The sequence below is a fragment of the Talpa europaea genome (assembly GCF_964194135.1).
Source record: "Talpa europaea genome assembly, chromosome: 12".
Taxonomy (NCBI): Eukaryota; Metazoa; Chordata; class Mammalia; order Eulipotyphla; family Talpidae; genus Talpa; species Talpa europaea.
In genome coordinates this window covers 39,559,841-39,580,246 of record NC_140079.1, presented here as the reverse complement: position 1 = coordinate 39,580,246, position 20,406 = coordinate 39,559,841, and the positions used below count along the sequence as shown (strand labels likewise).

The 20,406-nt window shown below is 47.9% G+C and overlaps 1 protein-coding gene across 1 annotated transcript in view; it reads right to left on the bottom strand.

Moving 5' to 3' along the window:
• Window positions 1-588: 588 nt before the first annotated feature.
• The window catches only part of SMARCA4 (SWI/SNF related BAF chromatin remodeling complex subunit ATPase 4), a gene marked incomplete at both ends in the record, with an annotated part of 72,947 nt that continues 53,129 nt past the window's right edge, over window positions 589-20,406 (bottom strand). Inside the window, 6 exons of the mRNA XM_084249964.1 lie at window positions 589-621; window positions 1,654-1,796; window positions 1,990-2,122; window positions 2,686-2,787; window positions 3,185-3,293; window positions 15,769-16,092. Coding sequence (XP_084106090.1) covers window positions 589-621; window positions 1,654-1,796; window positions 1,990-2,122; window positions 2,686-2,787; window positions 3,185-3,293; window positions 15,769-16,092 — 844 coding nt within the window. The remainder of the gene's footprint in view (window positions 622-1,653; window positions 1,797-1,989; window positions 2,123-2,685; window positions 2,788-3,184; window positions 3,294-15,768; window positions 16,093-20,406) is intronic.

Genomic DNA, 20,406 nt, shown 5'->3' with positions numbered 1-20,406 from the left:
CCTGGGCCCATCGAGGCCCCTGCAGGCCTCCAGGACCTTGTGCAGCTGGGGTGGCAGTGGGTATTCACTATCATGCCAGGAGCTGGAATTGAGTCCACCAGAAGGCAAAGCAGTGAGTTTTGTTGTTGGTTTAATTTATTACCGTTTGACATCCAGTGACACTGACATACCCCCGCCGGGCCTGCGGACCCTGGACCCTGGCGAGTCTGACCTGTCCAAGAAAATACAGTACGAGGAGGAGTGGACGGCTACACACATGCATCCACGGCTTAAACTACAGTGATTCAAACTGTGGCCGCAACAGTACTGCCAGGAAAGGAAAAGAAAAACAGGTGTTGCATGTTCCCCAATTCATAATTCTTTTTCCCTTATTTTAAACAGTTAATGCTGTTACAAACGCTACTGATGCTGGGACAGGGCCAGACACAAACAGTCCTACATCTTCTCTGCTGTATAAATATGGAAGATTTTTGTTTAAGTTTTCCCCCTAGTCTGAAACTACATCTGCTGCTACCCGTTACTGCTAAGGGCTACACCATCTCGGCTCTGGAACCAGGGGTTCGGGTGGCGACTCTGGAATGTCGAGGCTCAGTCTTCCTCGCTGCCACTTCCTGAGCGGTCCTGGAAGGGGCGCAAGAGAGGAGTCCATGAGTCAGTCCCACCCTCAAGGGCACCCCAACTGGGGCCTACTTGGGCTTGAAATGTCTGTGAACTGAAACACCAATGCAGATGACAACACTGCTTTCCCCTGGGTTGCATGGTCAGGGCAGGCACTGAGGCTGATATGGCCAGAAGGGGAGCCCAGGACCGGCTGCCACAGTCACATCCCCCCATTTCTTCTCCCAAGGACTGGCCCCTGTGCTCGTATCCACTCTTCCTTGGAACCTGGCAGGTGCACTTGGCCATTCCCATCCCACTGCTGTTTACTTGTCCTGGTGGCCCTGACGTGGGACTTCAAAATCACCCAGATTGGTCCTGACCACGTAGAACTTTACTCTTCTGTGTAAGTATTTTAAACAGCCTGGCAAGGGCAACAGATGCCCTGCTGGACTCAAGGGGGGAGATTTATAGCCCAGGCCTTCCTGGCCAATACCACCCCCACCCCCACCCCGTGTTCAGGGGAGCTTTAATGTCCCTACAAGATCATGTATGTCTTTGGTCAGATTTATTCCGAGGCACGCTGTTTTTGCTGCTATTACAAATGATGACCAGAAAATCAGCAATGACAAAATGGAGTGGTCGTGTGCCTGCTCCTCATAAGTTTGGTCTCTGCAGACTGGGATTTTTGGTTCAGTGGCACAGACCCGTAAGTTACAGGAAGGGTACAGAGAGGGTACAGAGACAGTTTGGTGGCATCTCCAATCCCAGTGGGCAGTTTGGTAGGTTGATGTGGTAGGAGCAGGGTGGGACATGTGTTCCATCTCTCAGATGCCAAGCATTTCAGTCCTATTTTCACCTGAACTTGGCCTTAAGTGGCGGCTCTGCCAGGTAATGCTGAACTTCAGTTTTCCCATCTGCAGAGGGGTGTTAGAGCACCTACCCATACAGGGTTGTGTTACCAGGGTCCAGGATCTGAGATGGGGACAGACCTCCAACAACCTGCTGCCACCGAACACCTGCCCCCCAACCCTGCCCGGGCCCCCAGCACCTCACCTCCTCCTGTTCCTCCTCACTGTCATCGTCGCTTACCACCGGCTTGGCCCTGGACCCACGACTTGGCCGCCGCCGGCCCCCTTTCAGCCGATCCTGAGCCTTTTCCTTCCGGCCAAGCTTGATCTTGACTTTGACTGAGCGGGCTGGGATGGAGACCAGCAAGATTAAAGCACAGAAAGAAGAAGTAAGCTTGGAAGAGCACAGCATCTCGTGGGAGCTGGGTCAGTTGGGGTCTCAGGGCAGTGGGCTCGGTCTTCAACACTGAGCCTCGACACCCTCTCCTACAGATGGGCTGCAGGTGTCAGCCCAAGCCAAGCTGCCTACCCCAGGACTCACATTCAGACTCCGAGCCTTCCTCCTCGCCCTCCTCCTCCTCTTCGCTTTCCTCGCCTTCACTGTCATCCTCCTTCTCAATTTTCTGCCGGACGCTTGTGAATACTGACTGTAGAACAATGGAATCTTCGTAGATCTGGGCCAAAACATGTGGGGCTTGAGTGGGCCTGGCCCAATGGTGGGTGCCCACCCTGCTCAATCCCAATCCTGGTCAGGACATTGCAGCAACCCTTTGGCAACTGGTGCTATGGAACAGTCCCGAACAGAGTCAGATGTGTTAGTGTAGGGATATTTCTGGGGGTTCCTCCCTTCCTTTGAAGAATCACAGGAAATACCCACTTTTCAAGGCTCTGAGGTTTGCAGTAAGTTAGAAATGACAGCCCTTGCTGAAGCCAGCATGCCCTCTAACTCATGATTGGAGGAACCGATTTTAAACACGCTGGAAATTGCAAAATGGAGGCTGTGTGGATGTGACACATCCACAGGATTCCTTTCAAGGAAGTCCCCTAAAAAAGTCAAATGAAATTTCAAGATAATCACTAAATTGCTTACAGGACCATCCTGGGGGTGTGGGCTGAGTGCATTTCCTCAGTTGAAAACAACTGAGGAGCAACAAGGAGCATGTTGCTTGGAACTCTGCTGCAAAGGTGGCAAAAACTGGGGGTGGACCCAACCCTCCCTGCCCAGGTGCCTCCTCACCAGGGAGCCCTCCAGGTTGAAGGTCTGTGCATTCTGGCACAGCAGCATGACGTCCTTCTCCAGGTCATTGAGACTGCGGTACTTGTGGTTTCGGATGCGCTCCTGCAAGTGAGGGGAGAAAAGGTCTTCCTTGGGGATCCCATCTCGTGCCCAGGGATCCAGGAGCTGGGCGTCCCTCTGCCCAACCAGATCACAGCTGAATCTCTGGGCTCCTCAATACAGATGTGGAAGCCCAGGCCCACTGAACACAAGAGCCATGGCTATGGATAACCTTGAAGGAGCCCTGAATGCTGGCCACCTGCTGCACATGCTCAGGACTCCCCCCAACACGGTCCACTGGGACCCTCAGGCCAGGAGGACCCCCAAGAGCCAATGACCAGATGGCCCAAAGATGTGCTCCTCTTCCTGTATAGAGGCCTGTGGATCCTGAGTCAGATTCCCTCAAAGTAAAGTGAGTACTGCCTCCCTGCTGAGCGCCCCCACACTACACTGGGGTTACCTTTATCTTCTTGAAGTCCACAGGCTTGCGAATAAGCTCATAGTACTCGGGCAGCTCCTTGCGGGAGGGCAGCTGGATGAACACCTCACTGAGCTGCCGTCCACTGCTGCTGTAAGGAGGGACACAGTGGGCATTACTCATGGGCACTGACCACCAGGGAACCCCTACCCTTTGCAGAGTCATCCCCCTTGTTTGAGGTCAGGGAGAAATGTAAGGCAGACTTAGGAGTTACTTCCTGTACATGCATTGTCTTGTGAGCTCTTGGTTTCTCAGAGGCAACCAAGCTCAGAGAGACAGGGATGCTGATGTGAACCGAGGTTCTGCACTCACTCAATGCCCCTGTGCCTGTTTGGGGAAGACAGGTCAAACCATGATTATCTATGACACAAAATCAGTTTGTATTGGGAGCACTGTTTCCAGAGGCCAGTTTCACAAGTTTGGTTTTGTGTGTCCCACAGGTGGCACTTATGAACAGTGAACTTCAGAGAATTTCCCAAAACCTGAGAAGGAAAGATACCATGTCCGTATCAAGATGCTAAGAGAAGACAAGTTGTCTTCCAGTGCTTTCCTCCAAGGAAGTGCTTATCTGCTACAGGAAGCCAAGGAAAGGTGCCATAGCGCAGCATGAGATGCAAATGGCCCTAATGCACAGTCTCTAGATGGCACTTTTGGAGAAGCCTGTAACTATCATGCTACACCTGAACCTGGAGCTGCGCCAGGGACAGAAGCTCAGGGTGACATCAGTCCTTGGGCCTGCTAGCTGGGGTGGCCCGGGCAGGGCACTGCCTGAGGAGTGGGTGCTTCAAGGACTAAAAGTCACCAATCCTTGTAGTTCCCCCTTCTGCCTGCTCACCTCCAGAAGGGGTATTCTGTCTCGGGGAACCTGGCCTGCCTCAGGAGATCCCTCAGTGGGGCGGCAGCGGCCCAATGTGCCTGTCCCTCCAGGGAACTGTGACCTGGTCATGACCCTGCTCTACAAATTCCCCTTCTTTACTCAGGTCCCCAACTCTCATGGTCTCATCTAGGCTCTGTTGCCAAAATGTCTGACCCAGTGTCTTGACTTCTTCACAGCTCAGGCTTTTCAAAGTCAGACCTAGGAGATGAGACAGTGCAAAACAGCTGACCGTGGCATTCTTCCTGCCTTCTTCACACTGAAGCAAAACTGAAGCTCAAGTCTCAAGGACAGTCTATTGGGTCTCAGTGCTGCCACTGGGCTGAGCCCCTTCAGCAACCTCAACCTCCTACCAGCACTGCTGCTTGCCTCCCTCTCCCAGTCCCTGCCTCCCCAGCCCAAGAATTCTTGAAGGACAGACTGGCCTGCCACTATTTCCCCAAGTCTCCTGAATGGACTGTGTTCTCATCTACGTCTACTATTTTGGAAGACAGGAGCGATATGACTGATTTTCAGATTTTGTCTTCGGATGCCCGATTTCACAATGTCAGGGAGCAGCCTGGCCAGCACCGCCTGCCTGAGGCGGTTCCCAGCTAGGGCTCAGGCAGTCTTCCCTCAATTGGTATTTCTGTGCTCACTAGGCCCTGATACTCCTCCCACCCCACGGGGCTGCCTGAGAGATAGGAACCAGTCCCTGTACCTTACCTGCCTTGGACATACACCATCATCCAGTCATTGTCTGACATGCACATTCTCACTAAACTGCAACTGTACTTGGCACAATGAAGAAACTTGTCAAGAAGCTGGGGCCCCTCAAGCCCAGACACAGCTGCCTCAAGCTCTGCCCTCTAGGCTACCCTGTCCCAGTGTCAGTGGGGCACCTGCGCTCAGTAAGTTCCAGCCCCTTCCTTTCCTTGCAGGCTGTCTTTTCAGCCACAACGTGCCCTGCACAGGTCCAGCTGGTTACATATAAGGAAGGGTATGCCCCCTCGAAGCCATTATTCTGTCTGGGAGTCCTGGAGGCACAGGCCTCCTTGTTCATGAATAGGTTGGAGGGGCAGGTATGGCCAGACAACTAGAATTTATTCAGATAAACTAAAAATGAGAACAGGGAGCAAACACATCCACAGCTCCACTTTCAGTAACTGGACTTAGAGAGAGGGAGCAAAGGTCAACTCTGCTCTGGGCCTTAAAGTTCAGAGCCTAGATCTGCAATGCTGTTGTTTGTAATGGAACCTCCAAAGCAAAGAACCCTCCTCCTCATCTGACAGTATCACTGTATACTTTCAACCACATAACACAGCAAACACGACATTTTATACTCTGCTCCAGGATGCACAGCCACAGCACAAAACAACACAAGTTTCCTGATTCAATGATCTCCCACACAGACAGAGGATTCTGGAATCTCTATCTATGTGGGCTTTTAGAAATGCCAAGGGTGGTCCTCGAAATATGTTTCAGACTCAAAAATCCTGGCTCACATGCCGGGTGGGCCATACCCAAGCTCATCTGTGGCATCCACACTGGTGTCCAGACTCAGGGGTGCATGGCAGGAGGGAGGGAGCTCAGAAAATGGGATCCTAGTGCTGTAATACAGGGGGGCATTTTGTAATAATAAAACTCTCTCTCCTCTGGGGAAGATAAGGATAGGTAAGAAATTGTCTGACAAAGCAAAAAGGAAGCAACAGACCAGGGCAGCCCCACACTTCAGTCTAGCCTGACAATTCTCTGGTGTCGTATCTTTGAGAATGGGTGACCTGGACCTGGGAACACACAAGGGAGGGACAAGGGGCCAGGACCACAGAGGACCTTTAAATCACCCTTTTAGACAGTGAAGACTTCTTGGAAGTTACTGCCATAAGATTTTAGTTGCCAAAGTGCTAAGGGACTTCTGAGGATGTCCCTAGAGAGTCAAATTTGGGGCTAAGAGTCTTCTCACCTAGCTCCCCAATCTTTTTTTTTATACAAGATTTATTTATTTATGCATACAAGAACTGGGGTACAGGCCAGAGGTGCGGGGGTGGGGTGAGAGGATTCACCAGAGCAGAGTGGGGAACAGAACAGGCAGATGGATGGAAATACATGGGCGAGCAACGGGTGAGTCAGGAAAGAACAGCTGTGCCATGTGGGTAGTTCCCTGGCTGGCTAGGGATTGAACACGTGCTGCAGTGGCTGTGGATAGCTTCATAGGTTGTGTCTTTAACCCCTGCACCACCAGGGAGGCCCTCCCCCCAATCCTCTTGACCTCAGTATTACAGGTAGACTTGTCATGGTGTTCCACTTCACTGGGAACAAGCACAGCACCCTCTGGTCTCAGTAACTGCTCTAGGCCAGTCTGGGACACTACCCAGCCAATCCGTCTTCCCCTAGGACTTTCTACCAGGAGCTGGTGAAAAAGAGGTTGCTTTTGCTTTTCTCTCAGGCTATAAGGCAATAAGCACAGAGCCCTGAGCTGTGGTTCAGTGTGTGTGTGTGTGTGTGAGAATACGGGGGTAGGGGTGGGGTGATGACATAAGATTCTGGGTTCCAAGAGGTAGTCTTCACTAATTCCCTCAAGCCAAAGAAAATGTGTGTGTGTGTGTGTGTGTGTGCGCGTGAGCTCCTGAGCTGTGGTTCAGTGTGTGTGTGAATACGGGGGTAGGGGTGGGGTGATGCCAGAAGATTCTGGGTCCCAAGAGGTAGTCTTCACTAATTCCCTCATGGGCACCAAGCCAAAGAAATCCCTATTCTGCCCCACGGACTCAGAACTAGGTTCCTGGTATTTAGAGCCAAAAAGTCCAAATTAACATATCCCTCTGAGAACATTACTAGGTTTGTCCTTAAAACAAAACTACAATGCTTGGAAAAGGAACCAAGAAAATAAGAGACCAGGGTCTCCCTGGTGGCACAAGGGGTTAAGTCTCAGCACTATAAAGTTATCAGCAGCCACTGCAGCGCGAGTTCGATCCCTGTCCAGGGAGCTAACCCACATGGTGCAGCAGACCTCTCCTGTTTGGCCTGCTGCTCCCCTCAGTAGTGTATTTCAGTGGATCTGCCTGTTCTGTGCCCCATTCCGTCTCTAGTGAAGCCTCTCACCCCACACCCCCAACATCTCTGGCCTACATCCCATCTCTTGTATGCATAAATATAATAAATCTTAAAAAAGAAAATAAGAGACCAACAGTTCCCTGACAGGACAGAACCATGGACTCACCATCTAAGGGGTCATCCACCCACATCTCTTTCTAAACAAATGGTGACACCAGGTAAGTTCTGAGAGCCCTCTACAGACACACAGAAAATTGGCAGCAGGCAGGATTCATGCAGTCAGGTTCCCTAAGCTACGTCAGGCATCTTCCCACTCCTTTTCTATACACTAAATCAAGGGTCATCAAATGTTTTCTGTAAATAGTCAGTGTAATTTGTTTCAGGTCTTGTGGACTCTTCTGTCCTAGTCCCAACCATTCAACTCTGCAGCTGCATGAAACTGGCCACAGGTCACATGTAGGTGGGTGGGCTTTGGCTGTGTTCCAATAAAACTATGCTTATAAACAATAAGGTTTACATTTCACTTAATTTTTGTCATAAAATAATTTTTCTTTTTTCTTGAAATCACCTTAAACCATTCTTAATTCACAGGCTACACATACACACGCTACACATAACATGAGGTGATGGGCCATATTTATTTTACTGATTTGTGGATTTCATTTGCTGGTATGAATCATAACAGAAAGAATATCTACCAGGAACAGTAGCACACTGCCTGGTGTCCTTCCTTCCTGATTCTCTGACCCAGGCAGACACTGTAATTGGATCACAGGATTATCTACTGAGCTCCTAAGGCCTTAGGCAGGCACAAGCAATCAAGTGAGGATGGTGCCTGAGCTCGATTCTACTTGCCAATAAGTATGTGGTGGCCCTGATCTGCCAGGATAGAACCTTCCCTATCATTCAGCCAGGCTCCTCCTTACTGTCTAGTTCAGACCATCTTCCTGTGACATCTCTCTATGGCATCATTTAGCACTGGGACCAGTGCTACTTTGACTCTCAATCAGTGAATCCTTGGTATGAGTTGCTCAGGATGTTCAAAAGTGATCTAGCAAGAACATTTGTCTGAAACAGAATCTCAGAAAGTACTCTATAAAGAAAATTTGAAAATGACATAATACAATGCTTTCAAAGATGTACTTTATCAGTACAAAATTACTTCTTAGGTTCAATTTTTTTATGTTACAAAGTCAAAAAAATCTGGGGATAAAAGAAGAAAGAAATCTGGTGTAAACACATTTTCACTCATTAATATTTACTAGAAACCTCTGAAATCTACTGGGTATCCACTCCTACAAGGTCAATAAAAGCATTGCATTTATGTCTCTGTGGTTATAGAAAAAATTACAACAGTCACATGAGTGAAAGGAAATTCACCAGTGAAAGTGGGCAGGAGACTCTGTGTGTTGCACTATTCCAGTAGAGGGAGGGTGGGGACCCTTCATAGCAAGGTCTGCACACAGAGCAACCATCAGATGTCCAATGCGCCAACATTTCCCAAGAGTTGATAGACTCAAATGAGCCAATGACACATCTGGAGACCCATATTTCTCAACAGTTAAACAATGAAATTCAAATCTCATTTTTAAGAAAGCCTGACATCCCCTCTTTAGATAATTCATTTTGGAAACAAGATGCTGAGCTTTGGAAAACAGGTGGAGAGATGCCTGGCCCAGGGTCACAGGGCCCAGGGTCACAGAGCAAGGGACACAAACTGGATCACCATCCAGCATGCTCCCAGGTGAGCTCTAATGTGGCAGGTGCAGGCCTCCCTGGTCTCAGTGCTACCACCTTGATGGTGAGTTTGAACCCAGGCCAGGGAGCTACCAACATGGCACAGCAGACCTCTCCTGCTTTGCTCAAAGCGCCCCTCAGCAGTGTATTTGAATAGATCTGCATCTACTCAAATGTTGAGTAGATGTTCTGCTCCCCACTCTGTCTCTGGTGGATGCTCTCACCTCCCCACCACACTTCTGGCCTGTACCCTAATTCTTGTATGCATAAATAAACAAATCTTTTAAAAAGATAAAAGATGAAGATTTATTAAAAAAACTTAAAAAAAAAAAAAAGTGGCAGGTGCTCAGAATACATTAACCATGGGTAACCAGGAGGACAAAGGACAGAACACCCATGATCCATTTGTGACAATGCAAAGAACATTTCTCAGGACCAGAGAGAAGATGCAAATAATAGGCAAAGCAAGGTTGGTCCCCACCAGGTTTCTGCCAGAGGTGGCAGGGTTGGCCATACAAGCATAGACAGGCCCAAGGCACCCTGGGGGGCTGTGTGCTGCCTTTCTGAATCACTGTGTCCTGTTGTTACTACTGCAGCTCCATGTAGATGAGGCCTCAAGCCCCGTAAATGACAAGGACCACAGGATACCACAAAGGGATCGGAAGACACTAGGGATCCTCTGGTCTACATTGAGGAACAGGACAAGTTGAGGGGTACAGGGCTGAGAGGGCCTTTTCCCTGCACACCAATTCATTCTTCATTCCTGCAAACTTCTAAATTTAACTGATTTTTTTTTTAGCTAGTTTCACCTTGTAGACTTCTCAATTCATCTTTCTATTCTTTTATCTAGGTATCTCTTGACTTTATTTTATAAAAGAGTTATCTTTATCTACTTATGCACACAAGAACTGTATAGGCCAGAGGCGTGGGGGGTGAGAGGATTCAACAGGGACAGTGGGGAGCAGAATAGGTGGGCTGACTGAAATACACTGCTGAGGGGAGCAGCAGGTGAGACAGGAGAGGTCTGCTGCGCCATGTGGGCAGCTCCCTGGCTAGGAATCGAACTCACACTGCAGTGGCTGCTGATAGCTTCACAGTGCTAAGACAACCCTTTGCACCATCAGGGAGGCCCTCTTGGCTTTATTTTAAACATTACCTTTCTTTTTTGGTGTGTGATTTCTCATAGGCTTGACTGGACTTTTTAATCCGTCTTTTCCTCTTCCTTCTTGTTTTTAAGCCATGTAGAACTTTCCATTTTATACCTCCTGTTTTACCTATTGATTATCTTCTATTTTCATAGACACATTTTTGCTTTTCCTTGGCACAGCAGGGAAATGCTTGCAGCAATACTCTGAGCACTCTAGAAGGCTCTCTCATGGGCCTCTGATAGAGGCAGCAGTGTGGGGGTGAAGTTGTGACCTGATCACCCCATCTACTTGTTTCCAGAGGCCAGGTATGTTTAAAGCTTTTATGTAATTCTAGTTTTCAGATCCTTCTAAACTAGTTGCCCTGTTTTCTTTTTCTTGGCATGAAGTGGTTCCACCATGGAGATCACCATCAGGGAGAAAAGCCTAGGGACGGAAATAACAGGGCAGGTGGAGTTTCTTCCAGCAAAGGCTGTGGTGGGCTCAGAATCTCTGCACAGCTCAATGAGCCCCACTGGGCTCTCAGTTTGGTCCTTGCCCACCTTCAGGCTCTGATTGGCCCTGATGTTGAAGAAGGGAACCAGCACTTTTCCCAAGATATCCCGCCTCCATGTCTTCTCCCGGAGCATAACCATTCCCAGGGACACCAAAGCCTTAGTCTGTTGAACCCTGAAGTCTCCCTGTCCCAGATCTACCCACTCACTGTCTCAGCCATCACTTCTGGGACCTCAGGGGCTTGGAGTCACCCGTGGTGGCCTCTTTTGGAGAATACTTTAGCCTAACAACCTTCCTTGGGGCTTGTTATACTGTTCCTCTTTTTCTTGCAAATCAAGGAACCACCTTTCAACTCTGAAGAGACACCTGCTTTCTGACTGAGGAGGTACAGGGCTAATGCAAGAGCATTGGGACAGCACTGCTTAGGGCAGTGACTGCCAGTCCGGGAAAACCTGAGACTGAGACGTGGCCAGAACCCTCCTTTACCCACAGTGAACTTGGGACTGTTCATGGGGCCACGTGCACAGCCCATGTTATTTCTTGGGCTGTGGGGTCTGTGGGGTCTCCACAACCCCATGTAGGGGCCTGTACTTCGGAAGGTGCTTGGAAAATAAAGGTTGAACCCAGTCTCTCTGACATTCAAGTTCTGGTGTTACAGAGCTGCTGCCTTCTGGCAGGGCAAAGGGCTGGGGGACACAGAGGGCCTGTTTGTTGGGCTTAGGAGCCCTGGGGAGGTTAACCTGTTTGGTCTGGATATAGCACCATCTTTCTGGCCATCTGGTCTAGTGTTCCCAAGAAACAAGTGACCTATTCTGTGATCTTGGCATGGTCATCAAGTTCAGGAGATGTTAACACCTCAAAATGGTCTTCATAGCAGAAAGGAGTCTGCCTTGCAGCTGTGAATGGCTGAGCACCATACTCCAACCTAAAGAGTACCCAAGGTGGCTCTTTTGGGGGAGAGGGGAGTCCTCTGTCTGCTGAGGCAGTGCCTTACAGCATACACCCTGCACTGAAACCTTCCCAAAGGTACCAAAGGATGTGCCCCGAGCATTTTGGTGATGCTGCCTGAATGCCTCAGTCACCAGCAGCTAACTCCTTCTGAAGGAGCAAGGGATGAAGACTCCAATGGGCACCACACAAAGGCCTAAGACAAGGTCCCAACTTGACCAGAGTCTGCCCTGACTTACAAGCAGGTTTAGATTTTAAAGTAAAAATGTCCTACTTCCCAGTTAACTTCATAATTCTGGTGTTGATTCTGGTGGCTGACTGGTGGGTTCTCAATGCAGTTTGAAACTCCAACCACCAAGGAGAAATTATCTCAAAGCCCTGCATGTAGGCCTATCCCCCAGAGGCATCTGGATGCAGGACACTCAGTCTCTGGGTCCCTGTACATGCTGCTGTCCCCTCAGCCTGTGGTGCTCACTCCCTCCTCCTCCTTCCGTGGTTCCATTTATACACAGGCTCTGTGTAAGTGGCACTGGTACCAGAAGCTACCGTGTACCCTGGGATGGCCCGTGCTGGCGCCCATGAGTGGTGTGGTACCGCAGACTCTCAAGCTTTTTCTTACTGTGGCCCCACAGTGGGAAGTGCCTCTTCACCAAGATCCATTCAAGACTAGCTGCACAATTTAGGGGTGCCAAGCCATTCTGCTCAGCGAGGCAGGTTCCCATCTCTGAATTCAGACAAGAAAATGCCTTGCCATCATTCTTTGGCATCCAGGAAAAACCAAGCTGTAACAACTCATTCTCTCCTCAGAGTCCACGCTTAACTCAATTACAGAGTTTAACTGTGGAGTTATAGAACACAAATGGTTTTTTTGGGGGGACCCTTGCCGGCAGCCTGGGAACGAACCTGCGCTGCAGAGGCTGGGGGCAGCCTCGCAGCCCAGTGCTCAACCGCTGCGCCACCAGGGTAGGACCAGCAAATGGTTTTTAAAGAAAAATCCATCTTTCATTTTCTCTTCTGGAAATGAGCAACTGAAAGTTTGGGAAAAGGCAGGGATGTCAAGCTATCTTCAATTGTCCCCACTCCAGTGCTCTTCTTGTGTCATAGCTGTGACCATTTATTTGCCACTATAGTTGGTCCCTCAGAACCTTCCAGGTGTGTCACAATTATGAGGCAAACATGGTAAAGAATCTAACCTGGTCCAAAGAGAGGTCTGGCCTTGCCCCTTCAACCCCCAGGTGCCATCACCCCAATTCCTTAGAAGGATTTCTAAGCCCCTGGAGTGTCTTCCCTTGATAGGGTACCTTGTTTAACTGGGGGTCCTGGGTCTAATGGTTTAACTAATTTAGGGTAAGGGTACTAAGTGGCGTGGTGTCAGCTCAGCCCGCAGAAGGACTGGAGACCAAGGGCAGCATATAGTGGTCAGGTGTGTCTGTACCAAGGTACAGTGGAAACTGGACACTTGAGCCTTTCTGGTTGGCAAAACTCTGTGCGTGTTGTCTCATAACACAGCCAGGAAGGCTGTGCTGTCTGCAACTCCAGGGGAGAGGGCCACTGGAAGCTCTGTGTATGGAACGAACTTGATGCTGACCCATGAGCTTCTTCCCATGCTGATTTTCCTCTGTATCCTCTTGCTTCTGGAAACTTAACAGCTTCCATTCCTGTGAATCCTTGAGAATTACAAAGATTGTGGGTGGTCTTGGGGGGGCCCCTGAACCCTACCTGTAGTTCGTGTCAAAAGTGAGGGTAGTCTGTGGACTGGTCCCCAATCTTACAACAGAGTGAACCATATGGTTATTTCCCCTGTAGTTTCCCCAGTTTGTACAAACATTTAAAAAAAAAAAATCCATTAAAAAAGGTCGACTTTGTTCCCAAGCAACTCTGAAAACAACTGCCACGAGGTAACTTTTCAACGAAGTGAACCTGACTATCTCTCCTATGTCCCTTGCCGACCTCTTCCCCTGTGACCAGCGAACCAGAGCAAGGATAGATCACTTCAATCTCAATGCCAGCACGTGGCAGGCTTCCTTTAATGACCCATTTGCTGTCCTGCTTATAACTCCTTATAGTCCTTCCCCGTCTAGCGGAAAAATCCCAGTCCTGTGACATGATCCATTCCAAGAAGACATGAAGTTAAAGACAGATCACGCACCAGTTCCTCCTGAGGCATCCTGCCCAGAGTCTGGTATCGGCTGGGAGCACAGCTAGGTGACATCAGGGTTGGTCTTCTTGTCAAAGTGGGTCTCACCAACCTGGAAGTTCCCGGGTGACATATGCACAGTTGTGTCAATTACCACTAGGACCAGGATGGCTGGGCCCGGTTGGTTTGCACACTGTGCTTTGGATAACACTGCTGAAGAGCTGTGCGCCAATAAGCATATGAAGTTCAGAGGCTCCACATCCTCGCCAACACTTAAGGTTCAAAACCTAGGCCATTTTGGCTTTACATTTGTTTTATTGTGTGTTTCTGTGATGTCAGGATGTTGCTGCAATGATCCTGAGTTGACTGGGCACCTCTTCTGGGAAGTTTCTATTTCATATATTTTCTCCATTTTAAAATTGCATTGTCTTTTCAAACTGTGGCACCTTTTGCTATCTTCATGAGGGTGTCCTTTAATGCATGGATGTTCTTAAGTTTAATGAAGTCTAATTTATACAGCCTTTGATAGATAGGAATGCTTGTTTCCTGCTGAAGAAGTCCACTCCCACTTCAAGACCATGAAGATTTTCTCCTAGGCTTTCCAGAACTTTTTTCATCTCATACATGCATGACTATAATCCATTTCAAATTAAAATACGCAAGTGGTATAAGATAGGGACAAGGTGGTTCATCTCCATAGGGATTTCCAAAGGATCAGTATGACTTTGGTATAATTATTTTTGTCTTACTGATCTTCAAGGGTCTTCTTTAAAGTTTCCCTTGCAAGAATATCATTAGGAAAAAAAATTAGGGTCTATCATTTTCATGGGATTTGTGCAAATTCTGTATTATTTTTAAAGATTTATTTTACTTATGCATACAAGAACTGGGGTCTAGATCAGAGGTATAGGGGGTGAGAGGATTCAACAGAGACAGAGTAGGGAGCAGAAGAGGCAGATCTACTGAAATACACTGCTGAGGGGAGCAAGAAAGGAGAGGTCTGCTGTGCCATGTGGGTTAGTGGCCTGGCTGGGGATCGAACTCATGCCACAATGGCTGGCAATAGCTTGATAGCACTGAGACGAACCCCTGTGCCACCAGGGAGGCCTCAAATTCTGTATTTTAAATAACTGTTGGTCTTTTTCCCTTGTGAAATTTTACATTATTTTGGAGATCTCTAATGGTTGATTTTGCCTCTTTTCCTCCTTGGCAGCTGTTTCTCTTCTAATCATAAAAGATACTTTTTAAAGGGCAAGTAGTATTCCTTATTTAGAACAAGTGTCACCACCACCAAAATTTCACTCTTGGTAAGAGTATCTACAAGTGATGCCAAGGGTTCACGCTCAGACATTTTCCCCTCTATCTTCACCTTGCGTCATGACTTACTATAAAATCTAGGTGTATAACCCTCCTCAGAACGAGATAGCCCTACTGGCTACCAGCAGGTACCAGAAATAAGCAGGAGCCCAATTCTGAGTGAAGTGCATGCCCTGTGCCTTGGCTTCCGTCTATAGCTCACTCAATTCACCTTGTGCCAGCAGAACACGTACATCTTCTTGGAGACAAGCATTGTCTAGTACTCAGCTTGACTCTGAGGGCAGGAAACCCAATGCCTGGGGTGGAGTCTGATCTATGTTCTCAACCTCGGAGCTCATCATGATAGCGTAGGGAAACAACCAGGCTTCTTGTCACACAGTGAAGGGAAAAGGCAGTGAGATGGAGAGACTAGAGATGGAAAATGCCAACTCTCTGCTCCAGCCCCACAGTCCCCTGACCAGACCCCTGGCCACAGGACTGGTGTCCATCCCAGCAAAGACTTTCCCACCTGCACCTTAACCCTGTTGTTCCCACTATTCTTGGGGCTTTTCCACCTGCAGTTGCCTCTGCTGGAGCACTCATCCCCAGCCCTCCCCCTTTCCTCAGGGTTCCTCTCATATGCCACCTTCCCTGAAAACAGTCCCCTGCCTCCACCTCCCCAGGACCCCTTTGGTTCCCTCTTCATGAAGGCTGATACCACGCGTATGCTTTCTTCTTCAGAAATGGGTACCATAGGGCAGGGGCACTGAGAAATAGATACAACCAGTCCTTGTGGAGTGACTGAATGAAAGCAGGCAGCTGGAAAGTCAGTGCCCAGTGCCCACAGGCCAGCAAGGCCTCTCCAGGGACCCCCAAGATCTGCCCACCCCATCCCTCAGCTTACCTGTCCTTGTACTTGATCACAGCATCCACAATCTTCTTCATCTTCTTGGTAAGGTTGGGAGGGTTAGGGGACAGCTTCTCGGCAGGAGGTCGCCCACGTTTCTTCTGCTTCTTGCTCTCATCATCCTTATCTCGGCTGCGGGTGCTGGTGGTCGGGGTGGAGGAGCCGGCGTCACTATCTCGTTTGCGCTTCCGAGATGATTTCTTCTGCCGGACCTCCTCTTCGATCTCCTCCAGCGTGCCCTCCTCGATGGCCTTCAGGGTCAATAGTGGTAAAATAGGACAGCCAGCACCGAGGTTGACAAGAAGAGACCGAGACGCAAACCTATAGGGCCCAGCTGGTACAGGATAGGCTGTCCTGGGACTCCTGATAGGCTCCAGGAGGCTGTGCAAAGCCAGCACTGCCCCTAGCATGCACCCACCCAAACCCATCCTTAAACAGTTCCACTTCTTTATGAATTAGAGTTATATCTTCACAGAGTGGTGATGGAAGAACAGAATACTGCAAACCACCACCCAGAGGTGATATTGTTAATCCTCTGCTTTCAACCCTCTGCATTTCTTTTTAATTGTATAAAACATGTTTAACATAAAATTAACCACTCTAACCAGTTTCAAGTGCACAGTTCAGCAGTATTAAGTACATTCACATCATGTGCAGCCATCACCACTAATCTACCTCCAGAAGGCTTCCCACACCTCCATGCTCTTGTGCACAATGAAGAAATACTGAAATCACATCCACATACCACATCAAGACTCATGTTTTTGCTTACTATATCCTTGGTATACTTGTTGTCATTTCTCTGCAACAGAATTTTTTGATAATCTGTTCAGAATTCATGGTACAGTGTGCCTTAATCTCCCCCTTTTGGGGCATCTGGGTTGTTTACATTGGGTAGGGTGTGCTGTTGTGAGTAAAGCCATGACTGATATCTGCCTTTCTAGTAGATTCCTGAAGTGAAACTGTTGAACCAAAGGATATGAATATAAACAACATGAATTTAAAAATAGCCCTGATACATTAACTTTCAATGAGAACAACTAACTTGCATGTTCTACCTCCAAAAACAAAGTGATAGGAAGCCAAGTTTCCAGGGGAGCTTAGAGTCAGAAAAGGGAGCAGGGTCTGGACCTGCAGATATATGCTGGGAGGTGTTCTGAATTTATTGGCTGCAATTATGACTGGGTCTCACACTCACAGAATAATTCAGTTTTGTTTGTTTGTTTTTCAAAGTCACTACTGTTATTACCATCAAGTTTGTGGTAACTGTGAGTTCTAGAAATCGAATACCAAGGTCTCTGGTCCCATGACCAAGACACATAGGGTGAGAGTCAGAACATTCTGAAGGGTTTTGGTACATACAGTACAAGAGTGGCTCCTGGAAAAGTGGTACCAATTATAAGTCCACTGCTAAAACAGAGAATGTATTTTTGTGTTGGGCAAATGAACGTATTTTTAATTGATGTAAATGGAATTGACATACAAAAAGCTATGTGCTCGATAAGGAAAGAGCAGTCTTTTCAAAAAATAGTGCTGGAAATCCACATGTAAAAGAATGCCTACATCATGCTGTTTGCAAACTTTTGTGTTGTTTGCAAACACTAACTCAAAAAGATTTACGGATATTGGGCCTCCCTGGTGGCGCAGTGGTTGAACGCTGGGTTGCGAAGCTGCCCGCTGCCTCTGCAGCGCCGGTTCGATCCCCGGCTGCTCCCCGGCCACCGGAGGAGGGTCCCACATGGCGCGCAGACCTCTCCTGCCGCCCACTGCTCCCCTCAGCAGTGTACTTCGGTCCTTCTGCCTGCTCTGCTCCCCGCTCTGGCTCTGGTGAATTCTTTCACCCTCTCGTGCTTCTGACTGTACCCAGTGCTTGTATAAATAAATAAAACAAATCTTTAAAAAAAAAAAAAAAAGATTTACGGATATAGAAGCCTCAAATCTAAAGTTCTTGAAAGAAAATAGAGGGTTAAATTTTTGTGACTTGGATTTGGCAACAGACTCTCAGACGTGATATAAAGCACAAATAGAGAGAGAAAAACATATAAATTGAACTTCATCAAAATAAAAAGCTTTTGTGCTTCAAAAAAAAAAAAAAATCCATCAAGAAAATAAAAAAATAATTCACAGAAATGGGAGAAAATATTTGCAAGTTATATATGTGATGAGACTGAAAAAACAAACAAACAAAACAAAACAAAACAAAACAAAACAAAACAAAAAAAAACAAACTCCCACAGCTCAATGAAGGCAAATAGCTCACTTAAAACATGGGCAAGGAGGGGCTTCCCTGGTGGCGCAGTGGGTTGAGTACAGTGCTGTGAAGCTGTCCGCAGCCTCTGCAGTGCAGGTTCGATTCCCTGCCAGCCAGGGAGAGACCCACATGGCGCGGCAGACCTCTCCTCACCCACTGCTCCCCTCAGCAGTGTATTTCGGTCCATCTGCCTATTTGGCTCCCTGCTCTCTCTCTGGTGAATCCTCTCATCCTCCTGCATCTCTGGCCTGTACCCCAGCTCTTGTATAAAAATAAATTTAAAAAAAAAAAAAAAAAAAAAAGAAGATACACAAATGACCAAGAAGCACGTAAGAAGACATTGAGACCACTGGCTACCAGGGAAACGCAATTCAAACCCACACTGAGACACATACCACTACAGACCCACTAGAATAATAATGAAGGACAAAAACATATAACAAGAGTTGGTGAGGATGTGGAGAACCTGGAACTCTCAAATGTTGATGGTAGAAATATAAAATTGTGCAGCCTCTGTGAAGAATAATTTGGCAGGCACACAGAAGTTTACACATACAATTACTATTTGATCCAACAATTCTACTTCTGGGTACATACTCAAGAGAATCAAAACACAATGTCCTCAAAAACCTCATACCCGAATGTTCACAGCAGCATTATTTATAACAGCCAAAACATGGAAACAACCTCAATCTCCATCAGCTAGAGTGGATAAACATGTGGTCTGATCACACAGTGGAATATTAATACTTCAGCTATAGAAGGGACTGAGTCATGCTTCGACATAGATGAACCTTGAAAATATTTTGTTAAGTGGAAGAAGCCAGACACCAAAGGTTCACATATTGCATAATACCATTTTTATGAATGTCCAAAACAGGAAAATTTGAAGGGACAGAAAACAGGTGAGTGGAGGCCAAGGGATGGGGGAATTTTGGGGAGTGAGCTAAAGAAGAAAGGGCTTCATTGTATTGTGATGAAAATGTTCTAAAATTAATTTGCTGTGGTAGCTGAACAACTCTTAAAAACACCAAAAACTATGTATCTTAAACAGGTAAATTCTGTGGTACATAAATTACAACTAAAAACAAAATTAAAAAAGGAGATGTGCTTAAGACAATATTAGTATATGAGCAACTGTCTTTTAAAAGGCGTGCATTGATTTAAGAATGTGGTAACCCTGCTGGTAACAATGCCAGCACCTGACCTGGTCTGTGGTTAGGCCCACGTTTCTTAATCAGGGTTTCACTTCTTGGGCCTGGAGTTCTGGGCCAATGGCTGGGGACTGTGACACCCCATCCATCTCCTCTAAGCTTCACCTGTTTCTGTAGCATGTTTCAATGGCCCTCTCACACACAGTTCAGTGGGCAAGCTGGCAAATTTGGGATGTTCTGAACTTCTAGGACGGGACCAAGGATGTTGGGCCATACAGAGTGTGGGGCTCCAGAGGTAGTTAATCCAGGTGATACTGAGGGCCTGATCAGAGGCCTAGGCAGGAAGCATCACTTTTATGTGGTGTAGCACTCAGCAAGGAACAGCTAAAAAGATGTCATATGCCTTCTGGGAAATGTTGCTTCAGGGATAATAACCTCAGGGTTGGATTTTAACCATCTTCTAGGAACTCAAGTCCCTGGAGCAGGGAGAATCTGATGTATTGCTACAACACTGGTGCTGAGCTCAGTGCTGGCCACAGTACCTAGTGCAGGTGCAGTGGGCCCTCAGCTGGGGTGGGCAAGTGGGAGGAGCATTCATGGCTCTGACTCAGTCATTTGAAGCTACTGCTGTCCATATGCGCTAAACGTCACCTCAAGGAACAGCTGCAACTGCGAGCCTCAGTTAAGGGCATGTGCCTTCTCCTTCCCAGACGCCAGGATGGCGTGCAGGGGTGACAAACTCAACTCCAGGCTGCCTGACCCCTGGTCAGTGCACCCAACTGCTTTTCAGGATAATGTGACAATCACAAATCTGCTACTGTGTTTTTTGCCCTGTGGACAGATACGTAAAAGACCATTTTCAAGCTGAGATAGACAATATTGTAACTTAACCTCGTAGAGAGGTGGCTCTATATAGTTGAAAAGCCAATTACATCCTGAAGTGAGATTTAAGCTACTCAGGGGCAAGAACATGTCTTCCTTACATGTGGTCAGGGGGAACCGACCATACCTGACCTCACATTAGAAGTCTCAGTGTGGGGCCTCCCTGGTGGCCTAGAGGTTAAGTCTCAGTACTACTGCCATGACGACCTGAGTTCAATCCCCAGCCAGGGAGCTGACACACATGCACAGCAGACCTCTCCTGTTTTGCCCACTGCTCCCCTCCAGCAGTGTATTTCAGTGTCTCTGCCTGTTGTGCTCCCCACTCTGTCTCTAGTGACTCCTCTCACC